This window comes from Gadus morhua, chromosome 6 (genome assembly GCF_902167405.1).
Source record: "Gadus morhua chromosome 6, gadMor3.0, whole genome shotgun sequence".
NCBI lineage: Eukaryota > Metazoa > Chordata > Actinopteri > Gadiformes > Gadidae > Gadus > Gadus morhua.
In genome coordinates this window covers 18235408-18259673 of record NC_044053.1, presented here as the reverse complement: position 1 = coordinate 18259673, position 24266 = coordinate 18235408, and the positions used below count along the sequence as shown (strand labels likewise).

General features: G+C 41.3%; 1 protein-coding gene across 5 annotated transcripts in view; it reads left to right on the top strand.

Moving 5' to 3' along the window:
* ksr2 (kinase suppressor of ras 2) overlaps positions 1-23675 on the top strand; it is an 88210-nt gene extending 64535 nt beyond the window's left edge. The window contains exons 8-22 of one of the 5 annotated variants that reach the window (XM_030359204.1): positions 325-429; positions 796-893; positions 1276-1296; positions 1615-1721; positions 2906-3074; positions 3374-3415; positions 4144-4213; positions 7092-7140; positions 8296-8657; positions 10216-10312; positions 10405-10538; positions 11291-11425; positions 13289-13418; positions 13940-14073; positions 20204-23675. In XM_030359204.1, coding sequence (XP_030215064.1) covers positions 325-429; positions 796-893; positions 1276-1296; positions 1615-1721; positions 2906-3074; positions 3374-3415; positions 4144-4213; positions 7092-7140; positions 8296-8657; positions 10216-10312; positions 10405-10538; positions 11291-11425; positions 13289-13418; positions 13940-14073; positions 20204-20210 — 1660 coding nt within the window. In that variant the 3' untranslated portion in view covers positions 20211-23675. Of the gene's footprint in view, positions 1-324; positions 430-795; positions 894-1275; positions 1297-1614; positions 1722-2905; positions 3075-3373; positions 3416-4143; positions 4214-7091; positions 7141-8295; positions 8658-10215; positions 10313-10404; positions 10539-11290; positions 11426-13288; positions 13419-13939; positions 16774-20203 lie in introns of those variants that run through there. The other 4 variants (XM_030359207.1, XM_030359206.1, XM_030359205.1 and 1 more) reach the window with 4 other exon arrangements.
* Positions 23676-24266: the final 591 nt, after the last annotated feature.

The window sequence follows — 24266 nt, the reverse complement described above, 5'->3', positions numbered from 1 at the left end:
TGTGCTTTGATTATAGATTCATGGCTATCGCTGTTTGGTGCAGTGCATGACCGTAAACACCATAACGTATGCTACTGCAAATAACACACACAGGGGCAGAATCGAATCAGTGTGTCAGCACCATTGTGATCAGAAGAGGGACCTGATAACATTTTCTGACCTCTGTCTAACCCTATCGGTCACCTCGGTCAACAGTTGCTCCAATGCTTCAGTTATGCACAACATACTTTATGAATTGTTAAATGTCTTTCTGAAATGTCACAAACATGATGTCAATGACGATTACCTTTTGCCGAAGGCAATGTTTACAACCTAATGGTGCAGTTCTGTTGTCCTTGGCCACAGGTTTTCCACCAAGTACTGGATGTCACAGACATGTATCGTTTGTGGGAAGGGAATGCTGTTTGGACTCAAATGTAAAAACTGCAAGTACGTTTTAAAGCTTCTTTACATTCAATAGCCACCCTATAATAATCCACTTTGTCCTTGTTGTTAATGTTTTTGGTTTGTGCCTTACATTGTCTGAAATTCCACACTTAACGAGTGTCGTAATATATGATTTCAACAAATAAGCGAGTCATTAATAATAATAATAATCAGTCAAAAATAAATACAAAATAAAAAGATCCTCGGAAACAAAAGCATTGAATTTGTCAGGCCAATGGAATGTTGGATCCATTCCATATGCTTGACAAATTCAAAGCTTTGTTGGATGCAGGATATTGGTTCCATTCCATTTGGCGGTTTGTTTGGTAGAGTAATTAACGTGTCAGCACAACATCATAATATGTCCAGGTTGAAGTGCCACAACAAATGCACCAAAGAAGCCCCACCTTGTCACCTGCTGATCATTCAGAGGGGCGGCCCTGACTCGCTCAAAGGTAATGGTCAAGGTAATGATGCGTTCTTGTGTTCCACACTATCTAGTTCCACATTAATGGGCAGTTTAATCCAAAATGGTTGTATTTTTGATGGAAACAATTTAGAGGGGGATGAAACATCTAAATGCATGGCGGCTCAGCAGGAATCAGCGACAACTGTAGTTTGGCAACCTCGATGTGGTTTGGCTTGGTTTGAGAGAATAATTGACCAATTATACTGAACCACTTTTTAATGAAGCTGTAAAAAGTTGTAATCAATCAAATGTATCCAGTCAATTAGGTATTGTTCTAAATGTGACTGACAGTGCTAGCAGGAAAATCATCAGTTGATCAGATTTTAAATTAATTCTCTCCTTTTCTTTCTCGTCCTGCTTTAATTTTCCGGAAAAATTAGATCACCAAGGGACATCTCAAGGTAATAGAAACAGCTCTCTAATTAAAGATTACACTCATAAAGGAAGAGCGATTGTCTCTTAATGACGTGTGTTTTTCCTGAAAATGGGTGTCGTGCAAGCAGGAACAGTATGCTCAATTCATCAAACTAGGCTGCGATGACTGGGGTGATGAAGAATTTAACCGGGTGCAGTCGACTGCTGTCAAATTAAGTCGCCAATGAAGCTCCATTGTTTTAACCTCGTTTTAGTTTACCGGTAGTTCCATATATATATTTTTTTGTTCCGTTTCCTTGTTTTGTTATTCTGATGACCATCTTCCTTCTCCCTTCTTCCCGCAGCTCGACTGGTACGGACAGAATCGGTGCCGTGTGACATCAACAACCCGCTCAGGTACTCGGACCTGCACATCAGTCAGACCCTGCCCAAAACCAACAAGATCACCAAGGTGAGGCTGAGGGGCTGGAGGTCATGAGGTCATCGCCGGACGACGCCCAGTCTTCACGCAATGCCGTTCCCATTTCCATTTCATAAGACCTTTTCATGTTGCTTCCTCGTTGTGGTTGCTGGTTGTTTACCCATCCAAAAGACAGCAAACTACAGAAAACAGTGACCTTCTTTCTTTAGCTTCTGTCAGTCTGTCCGTTTTTTCTTCATACATGCAAAGGTTCATAATGAACAAGGACGTATGTAGGAGATCTTTCTGTTGGACTGTGAGTCTGTGTCACAATGGCACCTGTCAATGGTTGTTTGAGTCTGTGTGTACGTGTCTTTGAAAGTTTGTTTATTGAACGTTAATATCCATATCCATACAATGCAGGCCTCTTTTTCTCCTATGTTCCATTATACTTTATGATGACATAACATTTCTCATGAACATCTCATCACCTGCCATGGAAACCTATGAATCCTATCGGGACACTACTGTTCATTAGCATAGTGTGTATCAAGTATGATTTTTATGATCAAGATTGACTACTAATAACATTGTAAAACTGGCCCATATCACATCAAGTATATCCCCGAAGAACGGCACATGGGTTTGGTTCTGTTCTACATCTCTTAATATAGTGTTTCATCATTCTACGTTAAGATGAGATTGTACCAAATAATCCCGGACAGGAAAGTACAGGATAGTACTAGACAATCAAATAATGGCAATAAAGAAAAATATTAAATGTAAAAATATGTGTATATATATCACTAAAAGGTTAGCAACAAATGTCGATGTTGTGTGCTCATTTAGCATGAGCACACACTCGCCGTGAATGTCAGCAAAAGCAGTAGCACTCTTATTAGGGAATCCATTAGTACAGCATTTTGTGAAACTTGCGTTTCGACGCTTATGCCAGCATCAAAACACTGTTGTTCATAGGTGGCAAATAGGATGAGCAAAAGTGCTTCCATACATTTTAGTATTGTAATTATTTGTTCGAGAGTTAATCAAAGTATCGGACTGATATCAGTATCGGCAGAAACCCAAAACTGCGGTATCGGTATCGGAAGTGAAAAAGTGGTATCAGTTCATCCCTACCAAAAATGTACTTGATTGGCGGTTGTTTACAAACGTGTTGAGGCACATGCCAGCTATATGTCTCTCATCAGCATACTTCTGGTTCCATCTCTCAACAGGACCACATTCCAGTACCTTATCAGCCAGATTCCAGCAGTAATCCCTCCTCCACCACCTCGTCCACGCCTTCCTCCCCGGCCCCGCCCCTACCCAGTAGTGCCACACCCCCTTCTCCCCTGCACCCCTCTCCTCAGTCGGCACGGCAACAGAAACAGTTCAACCTGACAGGTAGGATCTGTGTGGGCACCCTGCCCAGCATCGTCTTCAATCCAAACCGTGGGCATGTTTTCATTCCTTCTGTTTTATTTTAACAAATAAAGTTTTGAAATAAAGTTATGAATCCAACAAATATGTAGTTTATTATGGAACTCAATAAAACATACATTTAAAATTCATATTCATTTTTTTAAAGGAATGGCGTGTTTTTGAGAAATGGTTATGTTCAAAATTATATTTTAATTACAATTTTTATTTTTATTTTGTTAAAAAAATCAAATTAAACTTTCGTCTTTCTGTCTTTCCTGCAGCCTCCAGTTATTTTAAATACAAGCAGCAGTTCATTTTTCCAGGTAAGTGCATCCTAATTGGCTATTACTCTTACCCATAATACCCTGGGGCCGTGCCATGGTGAAAATTATGAGCATAACTGTTGTTACATTTGACCTCTCCTGACCTTTGCCTGCCCTCTAACCTCCAGCCAACCTAAACACACACACACACATAATCGGGCACACACACACAGAAACACAGACACAAACACACACACACCAACAAACACACACACACACACACACACACACACACACACACACACACACACACACACACACACACACACACACACACACACACACACACACACACACACACACACACACACACTCGTCCCGAGGGAGATAGAGGGTGGTACAGAGAGAGAGAGAGAGAGAGGAGGAGATATTTCCTAATGAAGCACAAATCCATAGTGTACTCTTGTCTGGCTACAGCTTCCAACTGGTTTCTTTCACCACTCGTTTTAATTTCACACACTTAATGCCTCGTTACTTAGTTTCGCCTGGAAGCCCCAGGCTACTCTGTGTATTATATAATATCATACATTATATTATATATCATGATGTCCTTAAGAACCCTTCAAGTATGTATAGCAAGCGGGCTGCAAATAAAGGACTGAATGGCTTATGTGAAATAGCTTTGTGATTGTGTGCTTGCGTTTGTATGGGTGCCTGCGACCGTGTGTGTGTGTGTGTGTGCTGCGCCAACTTATCATTCTGACTGTGTTGGACCGGGCCCTCCTCAGACGTGGCCCTTGAGGCCCCGCCCAGCAGAGCCCCGCAGGTCATCCTCCATCCGGTCCTGTCTGAGCACGGGTGAGCAGACACATGAAGCCGCCTCCATAGAATGTGATGACATGTCTCCTCGTCTGACGTCTTCACCCTGCTCTCATGGGGTCTTGTTTGTCTTGTTCCGCCCCTTTGTCCCCAATCCTATTCTCCTCCGCCCACTACACTAACATCTTTCTCTCTCTCTCTCTCTCTCTCTCTCTCTCTCTCTCTCTCTCTCTCTCTCTCTCTCTCTCTCTCTCTCTCTCTCTTTCTCTCTCTCTCTCTTTCTTTTTATAGCTCTATCTTTATAATAGTCAGGGAGGCAGGCATAAAGTTATTGGAGCACAGATATTTGGGTGACAATTTGAGTATGCGTAGCCGACATGATGAATACTAACAGGGCTAATGTTAGCATGGCTTCAGTTCACGCTACAGTTGGGATGCCAAGGGGATTTGCGCTCGCTCTCTTTGAGGATGCCATTGCTCACAGGAAAAACAAAGCAGTGACAGGATATGGAAGTGCAAGACGCATTTCAACCCAAACGTTAACTCGATTAGAATCTCAATCTATGAGCAGAAACGGGTCAGACGAGCCGCACTCATCGGCCGATGGTCAATTGTTATAAAATACGCTGTGTGTCCAGAGACTCTAATTCTTTCATTAATAGCAGATAATACCCTGCTTCTAAATACAAGCAGGAACAGAAACATGAAAGATTCATGTTTGAGGCAATAATGTCTTCGGGAATGATATTTACTAATATTTAGAGCATGTGAATCAAGTTACCCATAATATATGAGATAATTATAATAATAATAATAATAATATATAGAATATTTTTCGGAGTGACATATCAGTTTGACAACTTTTGAGAAATTTGACCTTTAAACATAGCTAATTACAGTGACTGGTTACTCACCACACGATTTGCTGTACAAGCTTGGGTGGTCTGTTCCTATTGGTTTGTTGTCCTCATGAGCTCATCCATTCATCCTTCTTCACATGTTGGTCCCAGGAGGCGGGGCCACACATTAAATGGGGTTGACTCGATGGAGTAGCCTCTATTGGGTCCCCATTATACAACATATCAATCATCATCCAGCAGTAGAAAGTTACGATCCCAATTCATAAATAAAATACACAACTCTGCAGGCTCTTATATTTCAATGGCAAACCATTTGATGGCTTTCCGTTTGAGGTGCACTCTATGTACTCTTCCAAACTAGTGGAACTAATAAACCCTTGACCTTGTTGAATTCAAATAGTTGGTCTAAAGGCTAGCGAGGGCAGTTATCACTTTTATTTTTTTGTTACCGTGCCATCAAAGGCGACGCAAGGAGTTGTGTGCAATAGAAGGGCTGTTTCATTTATACAAATAAATATCAACACATAGAAACTTGGTAGTGAATTACTCTGTATAACATATACTGTAAGGAAGTCAGAGTCTACATACTTTGAAACATTACATTTACAAAAGCATTACATTCCTAAATAAAAAAGCATGCATATCAGTAAGTCATGCATTTGTCAGATAAATCCAATGCAGCCTTAATTAATGATTCCCTTATCACTTGGTTTGTGTATATCTATTAGGGATGTTTAATGCACAAAAAAGATACTAAGGTTTATGATAACATCGTCTTCTCGATAGTCATTTTATTCATAACCTTTTTATTTTCTTTATACTATTGCACCTCTCTCTGTCCGTCTGTACCTGCAGAGTTGTGTCTCTCAGAATCAACGTCATTGGGACCCGTCAGTAACTTCCCTGGATCGGTTCTGGTTGATCACAGTTTGAAGGTCTTACCGTGGTCCTGATTTGAAATCTGCCCATTATTGATAGAGAAATAAACGTTGGTATAAGCTCCCTTCTTCTTCCACAGTTGTTGTGAAGTTTGCAATGTGAGCGTATTTCCACAAGTCCCTCAGTCTTAGCAAACACTCCGTGAGGAGTAGATTGATACAAACAAATACTAAAATGTTAGTCAGTGGCAACATCGGTGGGAGAAAGAGAGCTGTTAGAGAGCTGAGCTAATATAGTTTTTATGCCTTGTCGCAGCAACCATCTCCATAAGCCCCAATAAGAATGTGGCCCCAGGTTACTCCATGTTATTATATATTATCATACATTATACGATCCACCGCCATGCCCACCTGAAGCCATTTAGTATGTATAGCAAGTCGGCTAACATAAAGGACTTGAATGGCAGATTAATGTCAAAGAATTATAACAAAAGTATGAAAGTGGCAACAACCCTGGTAGAAGGCGACAAAAAAGAAGCAGAAAGAATCACCATATTTTTATAGAAATAATAATGATAATAATTTGTTTTATGTGGCGCTTTTCAAAAACTCAAAGACGCTTATCCATCCATTTCACTCCTAATGGATTCCTGCGTCGGTAGTGGAGGTGTTAGCTCTTTGCGGCCGTAATGGTGTCTCCTCCGTTGGGTTGGCGAGCCGGGCGCTCCATGGGGGGGTCACTAATTAGGCCAGAGCTGCTCGCACTCTGAACGCCGCGTCGAGTCATCAATCCTTATCTCATACTGCATCACGCCTTCTCCCCGCACTCCCTCTGTGGTGGCTGTTTGAACACGGTCATCGCACGCCACAGAAGCATGGCAGCAAGAGGTGGTGGTTTGGGGGGTGTTACCTGATGAACGTCATCTGGCAAGCGGTCGAGGGGGAAGGGGGGGGGGGGGGGGGGGGCATCTCAGAATGAACCCAGGGGATCAAACCCGCCCCCCTTTGGTAGAAAATGAGCATCATGGCTTGTGTGTGTGTGTGTGTGTGTGCGCGTGTGCGTGTGTGTGTGTGTGTGTGTGTGTGTGTGTGTGTGTGTGTGTGTGTGTGTGTGTGTGTGTGTGTGTGTGTGTGTGTGTGTGTGTGTGTGTGTGTCTGTGTGCCTCCACCCTTTTCCAGGAACGAGGGGAATCCGTTACTTCAGATCGAAGTCGAGCCGACGTCAGATGTGAGTTGTCCATCTTTTTATTCTATCTTCATCTACGATGACGCATGTCTGTTATTAACTTGTACAAAATGATGGAGGTAAGAATTAGATTCATCAGTCATACACAAGAGTCCGCTGCTATTTAAAATATTAAATAAACATGTCATAGATGTTTCAAACATTCAAGCTTTAGCGGGACAGTTTGTTGAACAGGGAATGCCAAGATCATGGGCGTCGATACTGGCGTTCTCTTTTGTGTCTGCCAGCTCACGTGTGTTTGCTCCAGATTCCCCACACACCTCTAACAAAACACATCAATGTGCTCCTGTTGAGGAGCACTGAGTGCCCCAGAGCCACACCTTGCTAAATTAAGGTTGAATGAACAAGAAGGCTTCCGATAATCATGCCAATAATCATTCTATGATATTAATAATGTTCCAGTTACAAAAAATCACAAATTTGTTAGCTATTTTAGTTATTTTGCAGCAGGAATTTAACAATGGATGTTTTAATACTGCTCTTCTGCATCATAATCCTAATTCAATGAGACCAAATCAATCTGTTTCCCTTCTTAAATAGGTGAGCCATTCAGGTCAATTCCGTTTACGCAGTATAATGTCTCCGCTGAAATCACAGCCCTTTTTCAATTTGTAGTTCTGAATACAAATGTGCATTTAAGCTCTTATTCTGAAAAGTCTGTTTTCTGTAGCCAAGAGCACACCATGTTATTCTTACCGAAATATCAAACGATGTCTGATATACTGTTATTTGAAAATAATTGTGTGAATATGCAGCCTTTTCTTTTCATTTAACACTATTGATTTCAATGGCTCCACGTCATGTAGCAGAATGGGGAACAATTAGAAACATGTATAAAGGAAAAGTAAATGGGCTCACATAACAAAATATTTTAGCTATGAATTTGAGGTCTGGTTCTATCTATACAACTCCAGGACAGGCAGCCGGATCGTATCGTGGCTCAGGTTCTGACTCCCAGCCAGAAGGTTGTGTGTTTAATCCCTGATATCAGGATAAAAGGAGCTCAGTAGTCCTAACCGGATGTGGGGGGGGATGATCATACCACACCACAGAAGGTCTGCCCTATGATGTAAGCTGAACAAACGTGACCCCTGACCTGTGGGCCCTTCTCCTCTTGTCCCCGCCCCTCCCCCGCAGAACGAGGAGGCCAACGACGAGGACTCGGGCGACGAGTTCGAGGAGATGAACCTGTCACTGCTGTCGGCCCGCAACTTCCCCCGCAAGGCCAGCCAGACCAGCATCTTCCTGCAGGAGTGGGACATCCCCTTTGAGCAGCTGGAGATCGGCGAGATGATCGGCAAGGGCCGCTTCGGCCAGGTGTTCCACGGGCGCTGGCACGGCGAGGTGGCCCTGCGCCTCATCGACATCGAGCGCGACAACGAGGACCAGCTGCGGGCCTTCAAACGGGAGGTGATGGGCTACCGCAACACGCGGCACGAGAACGTGGTGCTGTTCATGGGCGCCTGCATGAGCCCACCCCACCTGGCCATCATCACCAGGTACGTGATGACGCGCCGGCTCACCTGTTCAAGGCCAGATTAGAAACGACGCGTTGCCCGGGAGCGTATGGTCAACATAAGATGATATGTTTCTTGACATTTATTATTATTATTATGAGCAGAACACAGGTGTTTTGATGGTTTCTGATTTCACACATTGTTTAGTATTTTGAAACCAGGATAAATGGCGTTAAGGAAATGAAGTAAGGCTTAAAAATAGTAAAAATATATAAAAATTACCTTAACACATTTTCAATTTCGAAATGGTTCTCACTTGGTTTGTTGCCACTAATGCAAACAAGTTTACCCAGTTTGAGGTGAGGTGTGTGTTTGAGCTTTAAAACACGTGAACTTGTTGACCAATCCCAGGAACTGACGGAACACAAGCTTCTTAGGAAAAACGTGGTGTTTCTCTGGCTCCTCTGATTAACGTAACCTTTATCGGTTGCGAAACGCAATGTTGCTGTCGTTCAATTTCAGCAGTGTACTCCAAAGAGCGGCACTTACCCTAATTCTCTGCCAGGTAGAAATATTGAACAATTAATAAGTTTGTTTATTCTTTATCTTAGCATAGGCCACGCGTTTGTGGAGATGCCACTGCGTTCGTCTGTGCTATGTAATCGCTCAGCTGCTTCCCAGTCGGCAGGCGGATCGCTCTATAAGGGGCTCACGGTGATATTCTTTCCATTAGAAGAGCGCAATAAAATCCCTCCATTTCTACCTGGTGTTTACTACACACTTGATCGGCGTCCATTTCGGAAGTTCATCTCATGAGGGCAGAGCGTGAGGTTAGCACTTGGTTTTGTTTTTGAACCTAAACATGGCAACCTCAGGGTTCTGGGAGTTCATTAACAACCCAGGGGAACGCGCTTCTAAAAATAGCTCTGTGTCATTCTGACAGTGGGGATGAATATGCATGTGAGCTCGGGGTCTTCTGTTGGTTACCTGCATGGCAGAGACACGGCCTGCGTGGTTGAGGAGGGCTACAGGGGTGCGGGGGTGCAGAGGTGTAGATGTCAATAACATCATGATAGTAACACACCCACATACGCACACATGCACGCACGCGCACACACAGAGTTAGTTTGTAAGGGAATGCTCAGGGCAAAGGATTATCTTCTCACCCAAACGCACATGCACACAGATTACAAGGTATGCCAATATAAACACGTATTTAATATTTAAAATGTAATCGATTATACTTAAATCCTAATTACTCTTAGCTGGGCTCTTACCAACATGATCATTTATACCAATCATTCTATAATCTTATTCACTGTCACAAACTGATAAAATACTTTATACTTTAAAAAGCAATTATAGAAATGGACATAGCAGGAATGTGATTAACAGGCTTCTTGACAAGTTGGTTATTCTAAGATCAGGTCTTTTTGCAATTTCCATACACATTGATACTTGGTACAATTTAAGAAAGATCCTTACCAGCAGTCCTAATAAGGGTTTATTGGGAACTTGCTTATCACTCTCTCTCTCTCTCTCTCTCTCTCTCTCTCTCTCTCTCTCTCTCTCTCTCTCTCTATCTCTCTCTCTCTCTCAGTCTGTGTAAAGGCCGTACGCTGTATTCGGTGGTGCGGGATGCCAAGGTGGTGCTGGACTTCAACAAGACACGCCAGATAGCCCAGGAGATGGTGAAGGTAAGACAGTCTTTCAGCGAAGCGTTTCTCAATCCATTCCTTCTGTTCAGTCCAGGTCAAAGCTTCAGGTTATTGTTGGTTCTTCTCCCTAGGGAATGGGCTACCTCCATGCCAAGGGGATCCTACACAAAGATATGAAGTCCAAAAATGTGTTTTACGACAACGGCAAAGTAGTCATCACTGACTTTGGACTCTTTACCATATCCGGTGTTCTCCAGGCGGGCAGGTAATGCTTCATCTGACCGTGTGTGAAAACAGTCAAGATGTGTGTAAGTGGGATTGAAAGACATTTGTTATAAGACATGGGTAAGAAGATGTTCGTACAAATCGTACATGCTCATGTCAAAGGAACAACAGTAAAAATGAGTGGCTCACTGTCATAATCCCACTAGTCTCTACACTTAGTTTAATTTAAAGATATAAATGTAACAACCATTAACCCCAGGTCTGGGCCATATTTAGGGTTCTACAGTACATGTTGGAAAATTTAGATCACCATAACTATGGTTCTTATTACATTCCCAATCCAGTATATAAATAGAGTCTCACTGAATCTTGATGTTTTTCTTTGAATCCACAACACAATACAGAGCAAATAACAAAGGCCAAGTGGATGCTTTTAATCTGCATATTAATACAATGTCAATATATTTCTGTAATTAAACCTTCACTTGTTCTCGCTGTAGCTCTAAGTGGAGCTCCAGGAAGAGCTTAAACTTATTTCAAACAAAACCTTTTGTAAATGTCTGATGACTTCCATGTTTTGGGCCTGAGGACAGCCTTCAAAACAAGTTGATGCATCTCAAGGGGTTTTATCCCCCAATTCAAGTTTGAAACCAAAAACATTTGACACAGCAGGGGTAATAAAGAAGAAATGAAGACTTCTCTGGAGTAAAATAAAAGTCAAAATCTAACTATGCCGTAAGACATGGTGGCTCCTTCATGTGTGTTAACGCTGACCTTCTCTCCATGGAGCAGCAGACGTGAGGACAAGCTGAGGATCCCCAGCGGTTGGTTGTGTCACCTGGCCCCGGAAATCATCTGTCAGCTCTCGCCTGACACAGAGGAAGACAAGCTGCCCTTTTCTAAACAGTCGGATGTCTTTGCTTTTGGGTGAGTGCTGTCCCTCATCCCCCCTGAAGGCTTTGTGGTATCAGTGAGTCCGTAAGCGTCCGTTGGCTGAGAGGTCCCCCTCCGCCTCAGATGTGGGCATTTACTGCCCACCACAGGGAGGCGCTACACACTCTGCCTCCTTGAGGAACAGAAAGGCTGAAGGATCCCTCTTGGATCTTTATGTTTGTGCACTTCATGAAGTTACTGCAGGTGCAGAGGTGGGGGGGAACAACAACAGTAGTCTTGTAGTATATCTACATGATGGTTGTAGGCCACATGAGCTAACCAATTATCTTATTGGTCAATGGAATGAAACAGCTCTCCCTCAGATCTATTTGATTTGTAGTTTAGTTTTCGCCTCTTGAAAGTGGCAGCCATGACCTTCTGTTTGAGAAAATCTCACGCAGGAGGGAATAGCATGTAGTTCCTCTCACGGCCTTTAGGTGGTCCATGGCAGGGACTACCATTTTGGTCCTCTAATAGCCTTTAGATGGTTCGAGACTAGCATTTAGTACGTCTTACGGCCTTTAGGTGGTTTACGGTAGAGACAAGCATGTAGTTCCTTAAACGTCTTTAGTTTGTACAGCTAGAGACCAGCATGTCGTTCCTCGAACGGTCTTTAGTTGGCTTATGGTAGAGACTAGCATGTAGTTCCTCTAACGGTCCTTAGTTGGTTCACGGAAGAGACTAGCATGTAGTTTGACCATAGATTGGGCATGCAAATCCCACTCTCAATGCTAAATATGGATTGCTTCTGTTGCTGGTGGCAAAAAAATCCCAGAAATGGCTACACCCTGGTCTTGGGTCATCATGGATGCTGCGACGACATCCATATATTTTTTTCCAGTCTCTGTGCGATTCCCATTTTCAGCCCTGTCCTGAGTTCATGAAAACGCCCCAAGGCCAGTGTTCCTCCTTTCGCTGCCATTAACGAATCATTTGCTGGCCTGGATCCTGCTCTGTTGCCTCCTAACACAATTGCGTGTTCAGATGGTCCCCCCATATGGAGCTCTTCGTCACCGTATCCTTCTGAAGGGCTGAGCGCAGCACTGGTGCACAATGTCCAGCTGCTCTGCTAGCCCTTGCGCTAGCCAGAGGTGACACCCAGGGCTGTTTTACATATTCATCAACAGTCATCCCTGTATTTTTTCCATTCCTGACAAAAGGAGCTATTTTTATCACAGTCAACCTTGACATAAAGAAACAACAAGGGGAAGAATGACCTGTTTTAACGAAGCAAAGGTTAGGAGGTACCGCGTCGTCTGGCTTCCTCATCATTGTTTCTATTAATAGATTCTTGGGAATAATTAACAGTTAAGTTAATTTTAAAACAGAGTTCAAGAGCTTCATGGCTTTTGATGTATGGGACTATAATGTATATTTGCTCTATAGTAAAGCTGATCTTTTGTAACTGCATTGTTGTTGCACTTGTTAAACACATAATTGGGACTATGCTGTATATTCATTGGACTGTGCGTCCAAAGAATTATGTGTGTGTGTGTGTGTGTTTGTCAGCATGTGTGTGTTCTTGCATGTGCGTGTGTCTTTCAGTGTTCGTGCGCATGTGTCTGCATGCATGTGTGTGTGTGTGTGTGTGTGTGTGTGTGTGTGTGTGTGTGTGTGTGTGTGTGTGTGTGTGTGTGTGTGTGTGTGTGTGTGTGTGTGTGTGTGTGTGTGTGTGCGCGCGCATGAATGCATGCAGGTTTATGTGCCCGCATGTTGTACAGGCATTTGGACGCGTGCATATGTGTGTTTACGCATGCACATGTGAAGACTCATCATAGTGATACACGTCTGTCTCTCCAAGGCTGTGCTATAACTGCCGTCCCTGGCACTGACCCGCTGCTTTCCTCGTCTTCGCAGCACTATTTGGTACGAGCTGCATGCACGGGAGTGGCCTTACAAGAGTCAGCCTGCGGAGGTGATCATGTGGCAGGTCGGCACCGGCCAGAAGCCCAACCTCACCCAGATCGGCATGGGAAAAGAGATCTCAGTAAGGGCTCTGGCATTGTCACCTCTTCACTCTTCCTCTGTACAATCACTGAAAGTTGTTTGTATGTGAGAGGACTGGGATGCCAAATTGGAACATCATTATAAAGTCCCATTCATCTGTCCATCGCGTGAAATTATGAACTGAAAAACATTAGTTTTCATTGTTCTGTCAGCAAGTCTGAGGACAAGACAGAAACATTTTGTTTTTACCAGTATAAGTACAAACTTGTCTTAATCATGGTCATCGCCATCATCATCGTCCTCATCACAATAATCATCATAATCAACATTTAAGATAGAGGTAAGAAAAGCAACAATTCTAATTTATTATAATAATAGTTATCATCATCATCATTCTTATGATTAGCATTGTTATTTTGATCGTGATTCTTGTTCTTCATCTTCTTCTTGCCATCATTATCGTCAGTATAATTTCACCGTTTCCTTATGATGATCATGGTCACTGAGGGTCTGAAGCAGCTGAAGGCGTTTGACCGCCCTGTGTGTCTGTGTCCCTCCCAGGACATCGTGCTCCTCTGCTGGGCGTCCCAGCAGGAGGAGCGGCCCAGCTTCTCCAAGCTGGTCGACCTACTGGAGAAGCTGCCAAAGCGGAACCGGCGTCTATCCCATCCAGGCCACTTCTGGAAGTCAGCTGAGTATGTCAAATGAGCTATAGGGACACAGACTTAAAACAACAACAACAACAACAACAACAACAACAACAAAACAATCTGCTGCGACACGCATCCTAAATGTAGAGCCTGCCACCTAAAGAGGGCACCCATTCGCCCACTGGGGGAACCGTCCCCGGGCATATTCATGCGTGTGGTGGGGGCACACTGACGGCACAACCTGTTTCAAAAAGCATTCGGGACATTTTTACATTTCACATCATAATCGTAGGGTGGTGTCCTTTGTCCTTTCATGAGGATTTAATATGAATGATATTTTCTTCATGTATTCTTGTTTGGTGTGTTTTCTTTGTCATCACTCTTCATATCACTGTGTCTGAGAACAAATGGAGGGACTTATTTTCGGTTGTGTTTTGTTTTGGTTGTTTGTGGAATGCCTGTTGTTGTGGTCCATCATTTGTGTGTTTTTATTCGTCCAAACGTCCTCATTAATTCTGTGTGCCATCTCATCGAACGGCACGGTTGTGTCCAAATGGCATGTTTGTCTCAAACGCTACAAAACGCGACAAATGCCCACTTATACCTTGAATGTGACGACCTCCTCTCAGTTCCCGAGGTAGGGGTCAAGATACAGCGATACCCCAGGCTTTCCTCCAAGCGGCCTGTGCTTTAATCGTGGCTTGTGAATGTCGGCATTAAGATAACAGCCTTGGGAACCAGCCCAACATTGGCCTACTCTTTTGCTACTTGCCATAACTTTGGCTGCTCTGTGAGTTCAGACTGAACCTATATCTGTTGTCTAACAGGGAACCCAAGAGAAGGGGACCCGACTGAACCCCCACTGGAAATTATTGCAGAGATAATTGCAGCAAACAGGAGGCTTAAGAGATAAATAAATGAAAAAAAACAATAGAAAACCAATATTTTTGCTGTATATTATAAAAAAACAGACATGTCTTATTTGTGTTTTTATATTGTTTTTGGTTTGGTTTTCTGGTTTGGTTTTGATGGTAGTCCTATACGGTTTGGTTGTTGCGGTAGGGCTATGGCAGGGATATGTGTTGCACAACTAACCCCAAATCAGTCTGAGACAAACTACTCCATGCTTTCAATTCAAGCTCAAGGCTTGGCAAAATTCTTTGTTTTTTTTCACCACTAAATCGTCAAAAAGCTCGAACTGCTAAGACATCGCTGTCCATGCTTATGAAGTAAGACATTCTAGTCAAGCTAAAACGATGCAGGGGAATTAAAGAAAAACCTGCAAATATGACCTCACCATGTCTTCCTTTATGATTACTTTATGATGGATTAGGACAGATGAGGCTTTTAAATGCAAATAAAATCAAAAAAACAGAATAGTAGTTATTGTATAGATAAGCGGGTCACTTCTTCCTTGTGATCGGTTTTCCTCAGGTAAAAGGTTAACAACTAAGGGGAACTCGATAGTTAACAGATGGGCTAGATAAAACAACCTGAAGAAAAAAAAGCTTAAATTATTCAATAGGAACAAATAGGTTTTCCATCACAACCGTCCTTCATGTGTCTATATAAATCAAGAATAATGAGCTGTGGAAATCTCTCGTCATAACTAACCCTAACCCTAACCCACTACCCAAACCAATTGTTTTAATGATTTGGAGGAAAAAAATAAGCCAGAAACACTAAACACTACAAATCTACAAATCATGAGTCATTTGCACATGAAGTTATGGCTTTGACTGTGAGGGCTTGACAAATTTTCTAATATAACAATGAGCCTAAATCAGGTATAAAGTAACACAACTAGACGGTTTTATTGGCAGCAAAGGACATATCGTTTTTCAGCGGAACAGACCTGACAAGCTAATGTATGCTTATGTAATGACTATGTTGTGTTATCTGAAATACCTGTCTAAATCCGGGCTAAACTATTATTATTTAGGGCGACTGGGGACTGAATGTCAAGTGATAGTCCCCGAACCCGACTGATAGTTAATAGACATAACATTAAATCTACAAATATCTCTTTCTACCTTCTTTTGTCCAAAGTTATCTTCATAATAGTGTAAATAAAGGCCATTGTACTATAAAAGAGCTGCTTTAAACAAGCCCTGCTGTAATTGTCTGTTAGTTTTGTTGAAATAATCAAGTCTTGGATTTTGGATTACATCCAAAGAGGCTTTGGCCTGTTCTTGCATTACCAAGAGATGCCCATCATCTCTTTTGGCTTCTGGTACAACACCGCTGGAAGCTCATCGTTGAACTGTTCCTATTCTAAACTTGAAGTTTTATCATTGATTGACAAATGCTCCAACATAACCTCAAAGACGATGTATTCATTCAAATCATACATTTAATTATGGTTTAGAAAATGAAATTATCAAGGTACATTTGTATCCTACCTAAAGTGTCCCCTTTAATTTTCTGAAACGATAAAAAAACATTTCATAAATTCTATATACTATCCTGGGATATGTGTCTATTTTTTGCGATATACAGTATCTCTATAAATTGTTATATAGCTTACATAAACCATATGTTTGACAGATGAGTATAGACATGGATTTCAAGCCATGGTCATGTAAAAACACTTTTCTGATCACTCTAACCATAGAGACTGATATAGGAGTGTAGACAATCCTATCGTGAAACATAGTCCATTTTCCACAAGACGATACACATGCATATACACACACACACACACACACATACACACACACACACACACACACACACACACACACACACACACACACACACACACACACACACACACACACACACACACACTTCACACACAAATACACACACACACACACACACACACATACACACACACACACACACACACACAAACACACACACACACTCACACACACACACACACACACACACACACACACACGCACACACACACGCACACGCACACGCACACACACACACACATATCTGCATTGAAAACAAACCGCGGCTGTATTTTTAGAGTAAACCTGTCTTTTTCAATTTGCTGGAATTCCAATATTGTAAGGGAATCATTTATATTTGTACTATTTCAAACTTTTACGTGCATGACATTGAATATGAAGGATTTGATTGTTATATTATGGGAAAAAAATTATCCGTTAACACTATAGTCTATGAAAAGGTATATGAGAAGATTTTTAATGTTGATGAGCTGTTGTCTGTTGGCCGTGTACGGAGGCAAAATCAAATAAAGTTCTACATTAGGCTTTGCTCAAAGTTTTCAACGCCTTTCTATCCGAAAAATGAATGTTGCCGTGTATTTATCAGCGTGTAAATATGACGGTGCCTGTGAAGGCATAAGGACCTGTGCACATTCGAGTGGAACACCATTTAAAGACCTAACTTCAGTGCCAAGTGTACGTATGATATTGTAGACCATGTTTTCTTGCAGTATTTAGAAAATATTCTGTGTGAAGCTTGACATCTTTATTTTGAATGTACATGTATAGTGTTGTGCTTTTGGTTGTCACTTATTTCTGTTATTGTTGTTAATTTGGATAATTTTTCCCTGTTGAACTGCGGTCGCTTCGAGGCTTTCTTGTTTTTCCTTTTGACTGACTTAGTTCTTGTATTGCATTGAGTATCAGCTGAGGACTTAGCTTGTATTTAATGATGCCTTATAGATTCCTGGTTTAGTGGCGGCTAAATTTTTATCACAAGCTCTCTTATTTGCACTCATCATCAGCAAAGTGTATGAAAAATAAAAATAAATGTTTTTCATTTTGGACTTTTTCTGTTTTCTTTTCTTTTGTTTGTCCTTTGTTTTATCCTATCTTTCCCTTTTCCATGTTTCCGTTCTTTGTTTGAACATTTTGTGAGACAAGCAGAAAAACTGATAATCTATCAACCAACAATTACAAAAACGGAAGTGTAGAAGTTTAATACCCTCGGAAATAAATGTACACACATATTATTATCTTCTAATTTATCTTTAGAATTAAAATATGCCGAAAAACGCTTTATAAAATGGGATCAATTCATGTTTATGTTGGTGTTGTCAGTATGTCAGTTCTAAACAAAATAATTTTGAGAAAGGAATATCGCAGTCCTAAAATAATGCTTGAAATTCTGAGCGGTAACCAAACATGATACATGTCATTTAGAACTTATCATTAGACAAAGCTTTGTGTTTGGCACAACAGCCTATCTCTATTCTGGCAACATATTTTGTTACAAATGATGCCGTATCATTTAAAATATTAGCCGCAGCTCTGTGTTTCTACGTTGTGTCACCAGGGATGAGAATCATGAGAACAAAAAACACTTGAAAAATAAATATGAAAAAAGGGAAACCAAGCTGTGACTCCGAGCAGCATATCACATTGTTGGTATCACTTTGTTCCAAACATCTGACACATTATCTACTATATGCATACGATGTTGACTTGAGTATATGTGTGAATACATGTGTATCCTCTGTGTGTGTGTTGGTGTGTGTGTGTGTGTGTGTGTGTGTGTGTGTGTGTGTGTGTGTGTGTGTGTGTGTGTGTGTGTGTGTGTTGGTCTGCGTGATTTTTAATGTGCATGTGCACGTGTCCAGTGTGCGTGCCTTTGCATGTCTGTGTTTGTGTGTGCGTGCAGCAGTACAAAAGCGGGGGGTGTGGTGGGGGGTGTGTGGGCCATGGGTGTGTGTGTTTACCTGTTGTTGCAAATAAATCCTGTGACTCACCGTCTGGGGAAGGAGAGAAGTGTGCGGCCAGGACAGCAGAATACACAGTGCCGAGGCAGTGCCTCCTCTATTAGCTATATATCTCTGTCCTCCCACTGCTGCTGTGGCCAGCTGTTCACCTCCCCCACTCCAAGCAGAAGGTTGATCACCAGACTTTTGAGGAGGCCTTGTGTAAAGTTTTGAAAGCGATCGTCGCTTCAACCATTTCATACTAGAACCAACTAAATAGTTAAGGGAAGAAAGGTCCCACAAAGGAGTAGACGGCATATGTTCAATGAGAGTTGACTGTGACTTATTCTTCCTTTATTTATTTATCTATTTATCTGTTTATGATTAGAGGCAAGCACTGACTTCAGCACTCTGTATTCTGAACGCCCTTCATTCAATCATTCAAGCCGTTATTGCTGGTGAATAATAAATCAGGATCATTATCATCCTTATGCCATTTCTCCCGTGGCTTAATTGGTTATGTTTACAATTCATCATTCAAATGACAAAGCGGGGGGGGGGGGGGGGGGGGAGGGCAACAGCTTGATCAAAAGCCTTTCTGCAGATCTTTTTGGTTCATTCAATTTAGATAGCCATTTATTATTACTGTCTGAGCTTTCGCTTTGTGAGGCTGATTTAGATAATGGCGGGTAAACGAAACACTGGAAATTTATGTCCGGCATTAACAAAAACAAAAGCATGCTTTTCTCTATACTTCTGCCTTGAGATGGCTTGTTGGCTCAATATAGTCCACATCCGAAGCTGACCCCAACCCTCAGCTTGCATGTTGACATCAAGTTAGCCAATAAAATGTGTCCTAGTGGGGAGGTCCAATGAGTATTTACATTAGGAGTGCATTATTACAAAATAATTAATTTGGGAACTCCAAGCGATACACTCTCTCTCTCTCTCTCTCTCTCTCTCTCTCTCTCTCTCTCTCTCTCTCTCTCTCTCTGCCTGGTTATTAAAGGGTGAAAATTAGATGGAGAGTGTTGAACCCTCTTCAAAGCCCCTGATGGTGTTCTGCCTGATGTCCACTTGGCACACCCACACCGTTTCACAGTTTGAACTGTACGTCCCAAAATAAATGTTCCATCTGGGTGATACGGTCTCAACGGTGCAATTCAGATAAATTAATTTATATTGTAATTACACATAACACTGAACTTCCCTTCACACCTTCAAAGCCGATGGAAATAGAATGTCGTGGTCCCTTTAAGTAAAGACATATACATGCCACTAGTGTCAAACCTGAGAGAATCTAGTGTTTGGTCATCAAAAATCCAAGTACAATTGATGTAATTGTATATTTTTGATACGGTGTTGTGTGTGTCGGTATCAGTATGTGTTTTTAATGCAGTGTGCTTGTACACCCACGATGACTGCCCTCGCTCATCTCCCATTCCTGAACAGGTGTGCCTCAGGGGTGCGTGCTAAGAACACTGAAACTTATGTTGTTTCTGTCCCCTCCCCATTCCCCATTCCCTGCTCCAGGCTGTGACAGAAGCAACGAGGGGACTGTGTGTTTGCGCGAAGCTCGTCCTCAGCTCTGCTCTCATCTGCTCTGCTGCACCATCCTCAGACTTGCCTACACACCTCACCCACTCAGCCATCATGTGTTGCTCTCATACAGACACCATAGCAGGTTTTCCAGCTAGAGCATAATTGGATCCGTTATGATGAAGGTTATGATGAACCCCAAACCAAACCTGCCACACGGGCTGACAAAACACTGCATACTTGCAGACAGAGAGGCCTTTTCTCCGCTCTATGCCTACAATTCTTGAACGATTCCTGAACGACAAGTTAGATGGCAATTTTTATATCCCAGGGAGTTCAACAGCGACATGTACATCGTTCATCCTGCCACATTTCACCTCATCTTGAACAGTGATGTTTTGTCATCTTGATTGTAAGACATTCTGTATGCATCTGAATGCTCCAATCGAAGGCCTACTTGCATGTCTTTCTTTGTCTTTGTCAGATCTTCTGTTTATCTGACATCCAAAAGGCATTTTGGAAAAGATTATTGTTTTGATCTTGGGACATTGTATTTTGAGAGTGCAATCCTGTGCCTTTATATATCAGAAGCATCAGATCATATATACGTGTAAACATAGTAATTTCTGGTCCACTATTTGACTTAAAAACTTCTACTGCTGAACTATTTGAAATGGCTGTACTGAAATCTGAGTTGCAACACTCATTTTATGACAATTTTATTTATTCACAGAATATTGGATTATAACATCGGTTTTAATTTAGACCCAGACTAAATATATAAATTCAAGCTGACTCAATGACTCCCACTGTTTCGGATGAACAGTTAAGACACCCCTAATACATTTGGAGTTCTTGGCCTTGCTCAAAAATATTGGCAGCAAATATTTGCAGAGCAATGAGCTTTGCCGTTGAATACGCCTCCACATGTTTACACAACATGAGCTATCTGATGAAATCTTTCAATAATAGGTAGGTTAAGTTGCCAAAGTTATATTTGGCGCAGTTACCAAGTTTGGTTTTAGGATAGAGGCTTCCCAATAATTTAGGAGGGAATTACACCTTTAGATGAGAACATTCACAGTTAAACAGGTCAGTGACACCGTATGCCAACTGTCAAATTGAAATTGATAGAATTCCAAAGTTGGAATCTCTAAAATGACTCACTTCCTAATTAGCTCATATTGCCAGCATAATGTTTATTAATTTAGTCTAACCCCCTTCGAGGTCTATTTCTAAAATGTGGCAGTTGGTAATCGAACTTCCGAATGATATAAGAAAACATACATATTTCTGATAAAGTTAATCTCTTTGAAAAGGCTTTTGTGTGTGTATGGGGAGGCCTTGTTTCTAAACACACAGTGTGTATTTCCAAGTATTTGTTGAGTGAATATAAGAGTTATATGGTATTGGACATGCAGATGTCCAATACCAAAGCAATACATAAAGAGCTCATCCTCTACAACATCCTCTAAACATCGAAGCTGAAGGTTAAACTTATTGCTCTATTTTACTGGATTGAATTGGTTGGACAATTAAACCCAATTGACAGTTCCCTCACATCAGTCCTTATTATATCCTTAATATGTTCAACTGATTGACGAGAGACTGATTGAACAATGTGCTCGTAATTCAATTTTTTACACAATAGTTAGCAGATATTAAGACTGCTATAATTATTGTCATCAACATTGAGTGTGGATGGAAGCTTATCTTTCTGGAAGGCGTAATCATTAATTCAGAATTCAAGATTGATTAGATTAACCCCCATTTTTCATTTGCATAATCACTTGAAGCAGGCTTGTTTTAAATGCAATTTTGTGGTCTGTACTGTGAACCATTTCTTTCATTATCCTGAGTAAGTCCATTTGCAGGAATCTGAGTTATTCACTCACTCACCTGTTGGCTCAGCGCCTTATGAGCCAAGGCTTTTACCTTTTGGTAGAACTATTAAAGGGTAATTTAACCATCGATAATGGGTATTTTCTTTTATATCTTCTATGCCTTTTATTCAACAAATATGGAACAATATCATAGAGGGGGATACTCTGCCTTCCTTGCTTTTTTTGTGATGACAGACTCCCTATTTGGGAGTAGTCAGAGATAACAGGAGGGCTCACAATGGCCAACGTTGGCAAACAGCTGCAGACGGGCGTGTAAGCTAGGGTGAAGATTTGGCATCTCTTCTTGCCAAATATCAACAGACAGCAGACGTGCTTTGAAAATGTGTCATTATGATTGCTTCTCCAATAAGGCTTAACGGTTTCAAGAGTGACAAGTGAGATTTTATATCCTTTAAAGAACAGTGAGAATAAGTTAGAGTACCTCAGTTTTATGGATTACATAAATACTTTATTCCCAGTAGGCCACAGTGTGAACATGTATATCTCCTCGTGGAGGTAAGAGGAGGATTGTGAGGTCAAGTGGCTACAGAAATGTAAGTGTTGCATCGGTAATCAATGACCCGGAAAATGCGTGTTGCTGTCCCGGCCCTTCTACAGTCCCAACTCTCCCTTAGGGTCACAAGCTTTTGGATGGTTACCGAAAGAGGCTATACACCAGCATTCAATATCAGCTGAAAAGCTGGCCTTCCTTTCTCTGTGTTCCTGATCGTGGCACCTCCCTCCCCAAGGTATCCCCGAGAGATGATTTACAACGATGAGATAACATTTTGAGAACCCTTGAGGTTATCACCCAAAAGCAAATCTATGATAACGGTTAGCAACCCAGATCCTGAATCTTTGACTTCATATATAGGCACAGCGTTACAGGCCATTAAAATCCAATGCATATATTGGTTTAGCATTTGTGCTAAAGCACTCAACTTCCGTTCAGTTCAAAGTGTGACAAATTTGACCTGCACTCAAAAGGTGAAATTTCCAAAAGGTATTATAAAACTTCCCGTTCCAGTTTTGTGTATGCACACTTCATTCTCAACCATACCGTTAGGAAATCAAATGTTTACTACTTGAGGTAATTCCCAGTGTAACCTGTATCCATTGGGGACATGGCTTGTATTTTATCCTCAGTTATTTGGTCCACTTTGCTGCCCCGCATTCATTGAAGCGCATTGCAATTTCCAAATGAAATGTTCCACCCTCATGGTCATAATTATCATGAATCCCACGGTATTTGCAACATCTTTATCACCCTCATTATTGTCATTCTATTCATTAACAGTACTCTAAGGAGCAACAACGACACACTAAATGCGGTCCTTGCTCTTTCTAATGTTGTTTTCAAAGGAGCGTATCTACTGATCAAGCTTGTAATGGAAATTTGTAAAGTTTGTAAAGTAAAATTTCTAAGTTTTCTACCCTTCCAAAAAAAGTATTTAGTTGAATCGTACATTAATCAATTACACTCTGCAGGCCTTGATATATAAAGTTTGTGTTTTTGTGCAATATCTTGTTTTGTTCTGATGCCTTGAAGAGAAGACAATTGTGATTAAAGATTTGAAGTTATATAAAAATCTTTGAATACATTCTTTTTTTCATCCAGAACATGTTCCATCTAATGCATTATTCATGAGATCAAATACCTTAAAAAAAACCTGCAAACAAAGAGCCAATCTGAATACAATGGAAAGGAATTGAAAGCCTCTGCTGAGCTTCTCTTGGGGGAAATAATGTTTTATAGTTCGATTGATGAACTATCATCAACTCCTGCTGCTACGACTTCCTCAACTCTGTGGGGTAGGTGTAAGATTCATCAAGCTGCTGGAAAATGGGCACATTTAGAAAATATGCAGGCGGACATTTCCATAAATACTTTTCACCAAATACTGGAATTTTAATCAAAGGTTATCCTTTTATAATGATCAAGGAAGAGCAGATAAAACTTTTAAAGAAAATCATTATCATTAAGTAAAGAATATATGAAACACAAAATCTATTAATGTAAAAATACTTTTATAATAAATACTGATAAACTATAAGAAGACCATTGACGAGGGCTTAGAGTGTTCCTTCCTTGAAAAATTCAACAAATGACACTTAAAGACCTGCCCTGATTTGACCATCGCGAAAGGTCACCAATGAAAATGGTTTCATTGGAT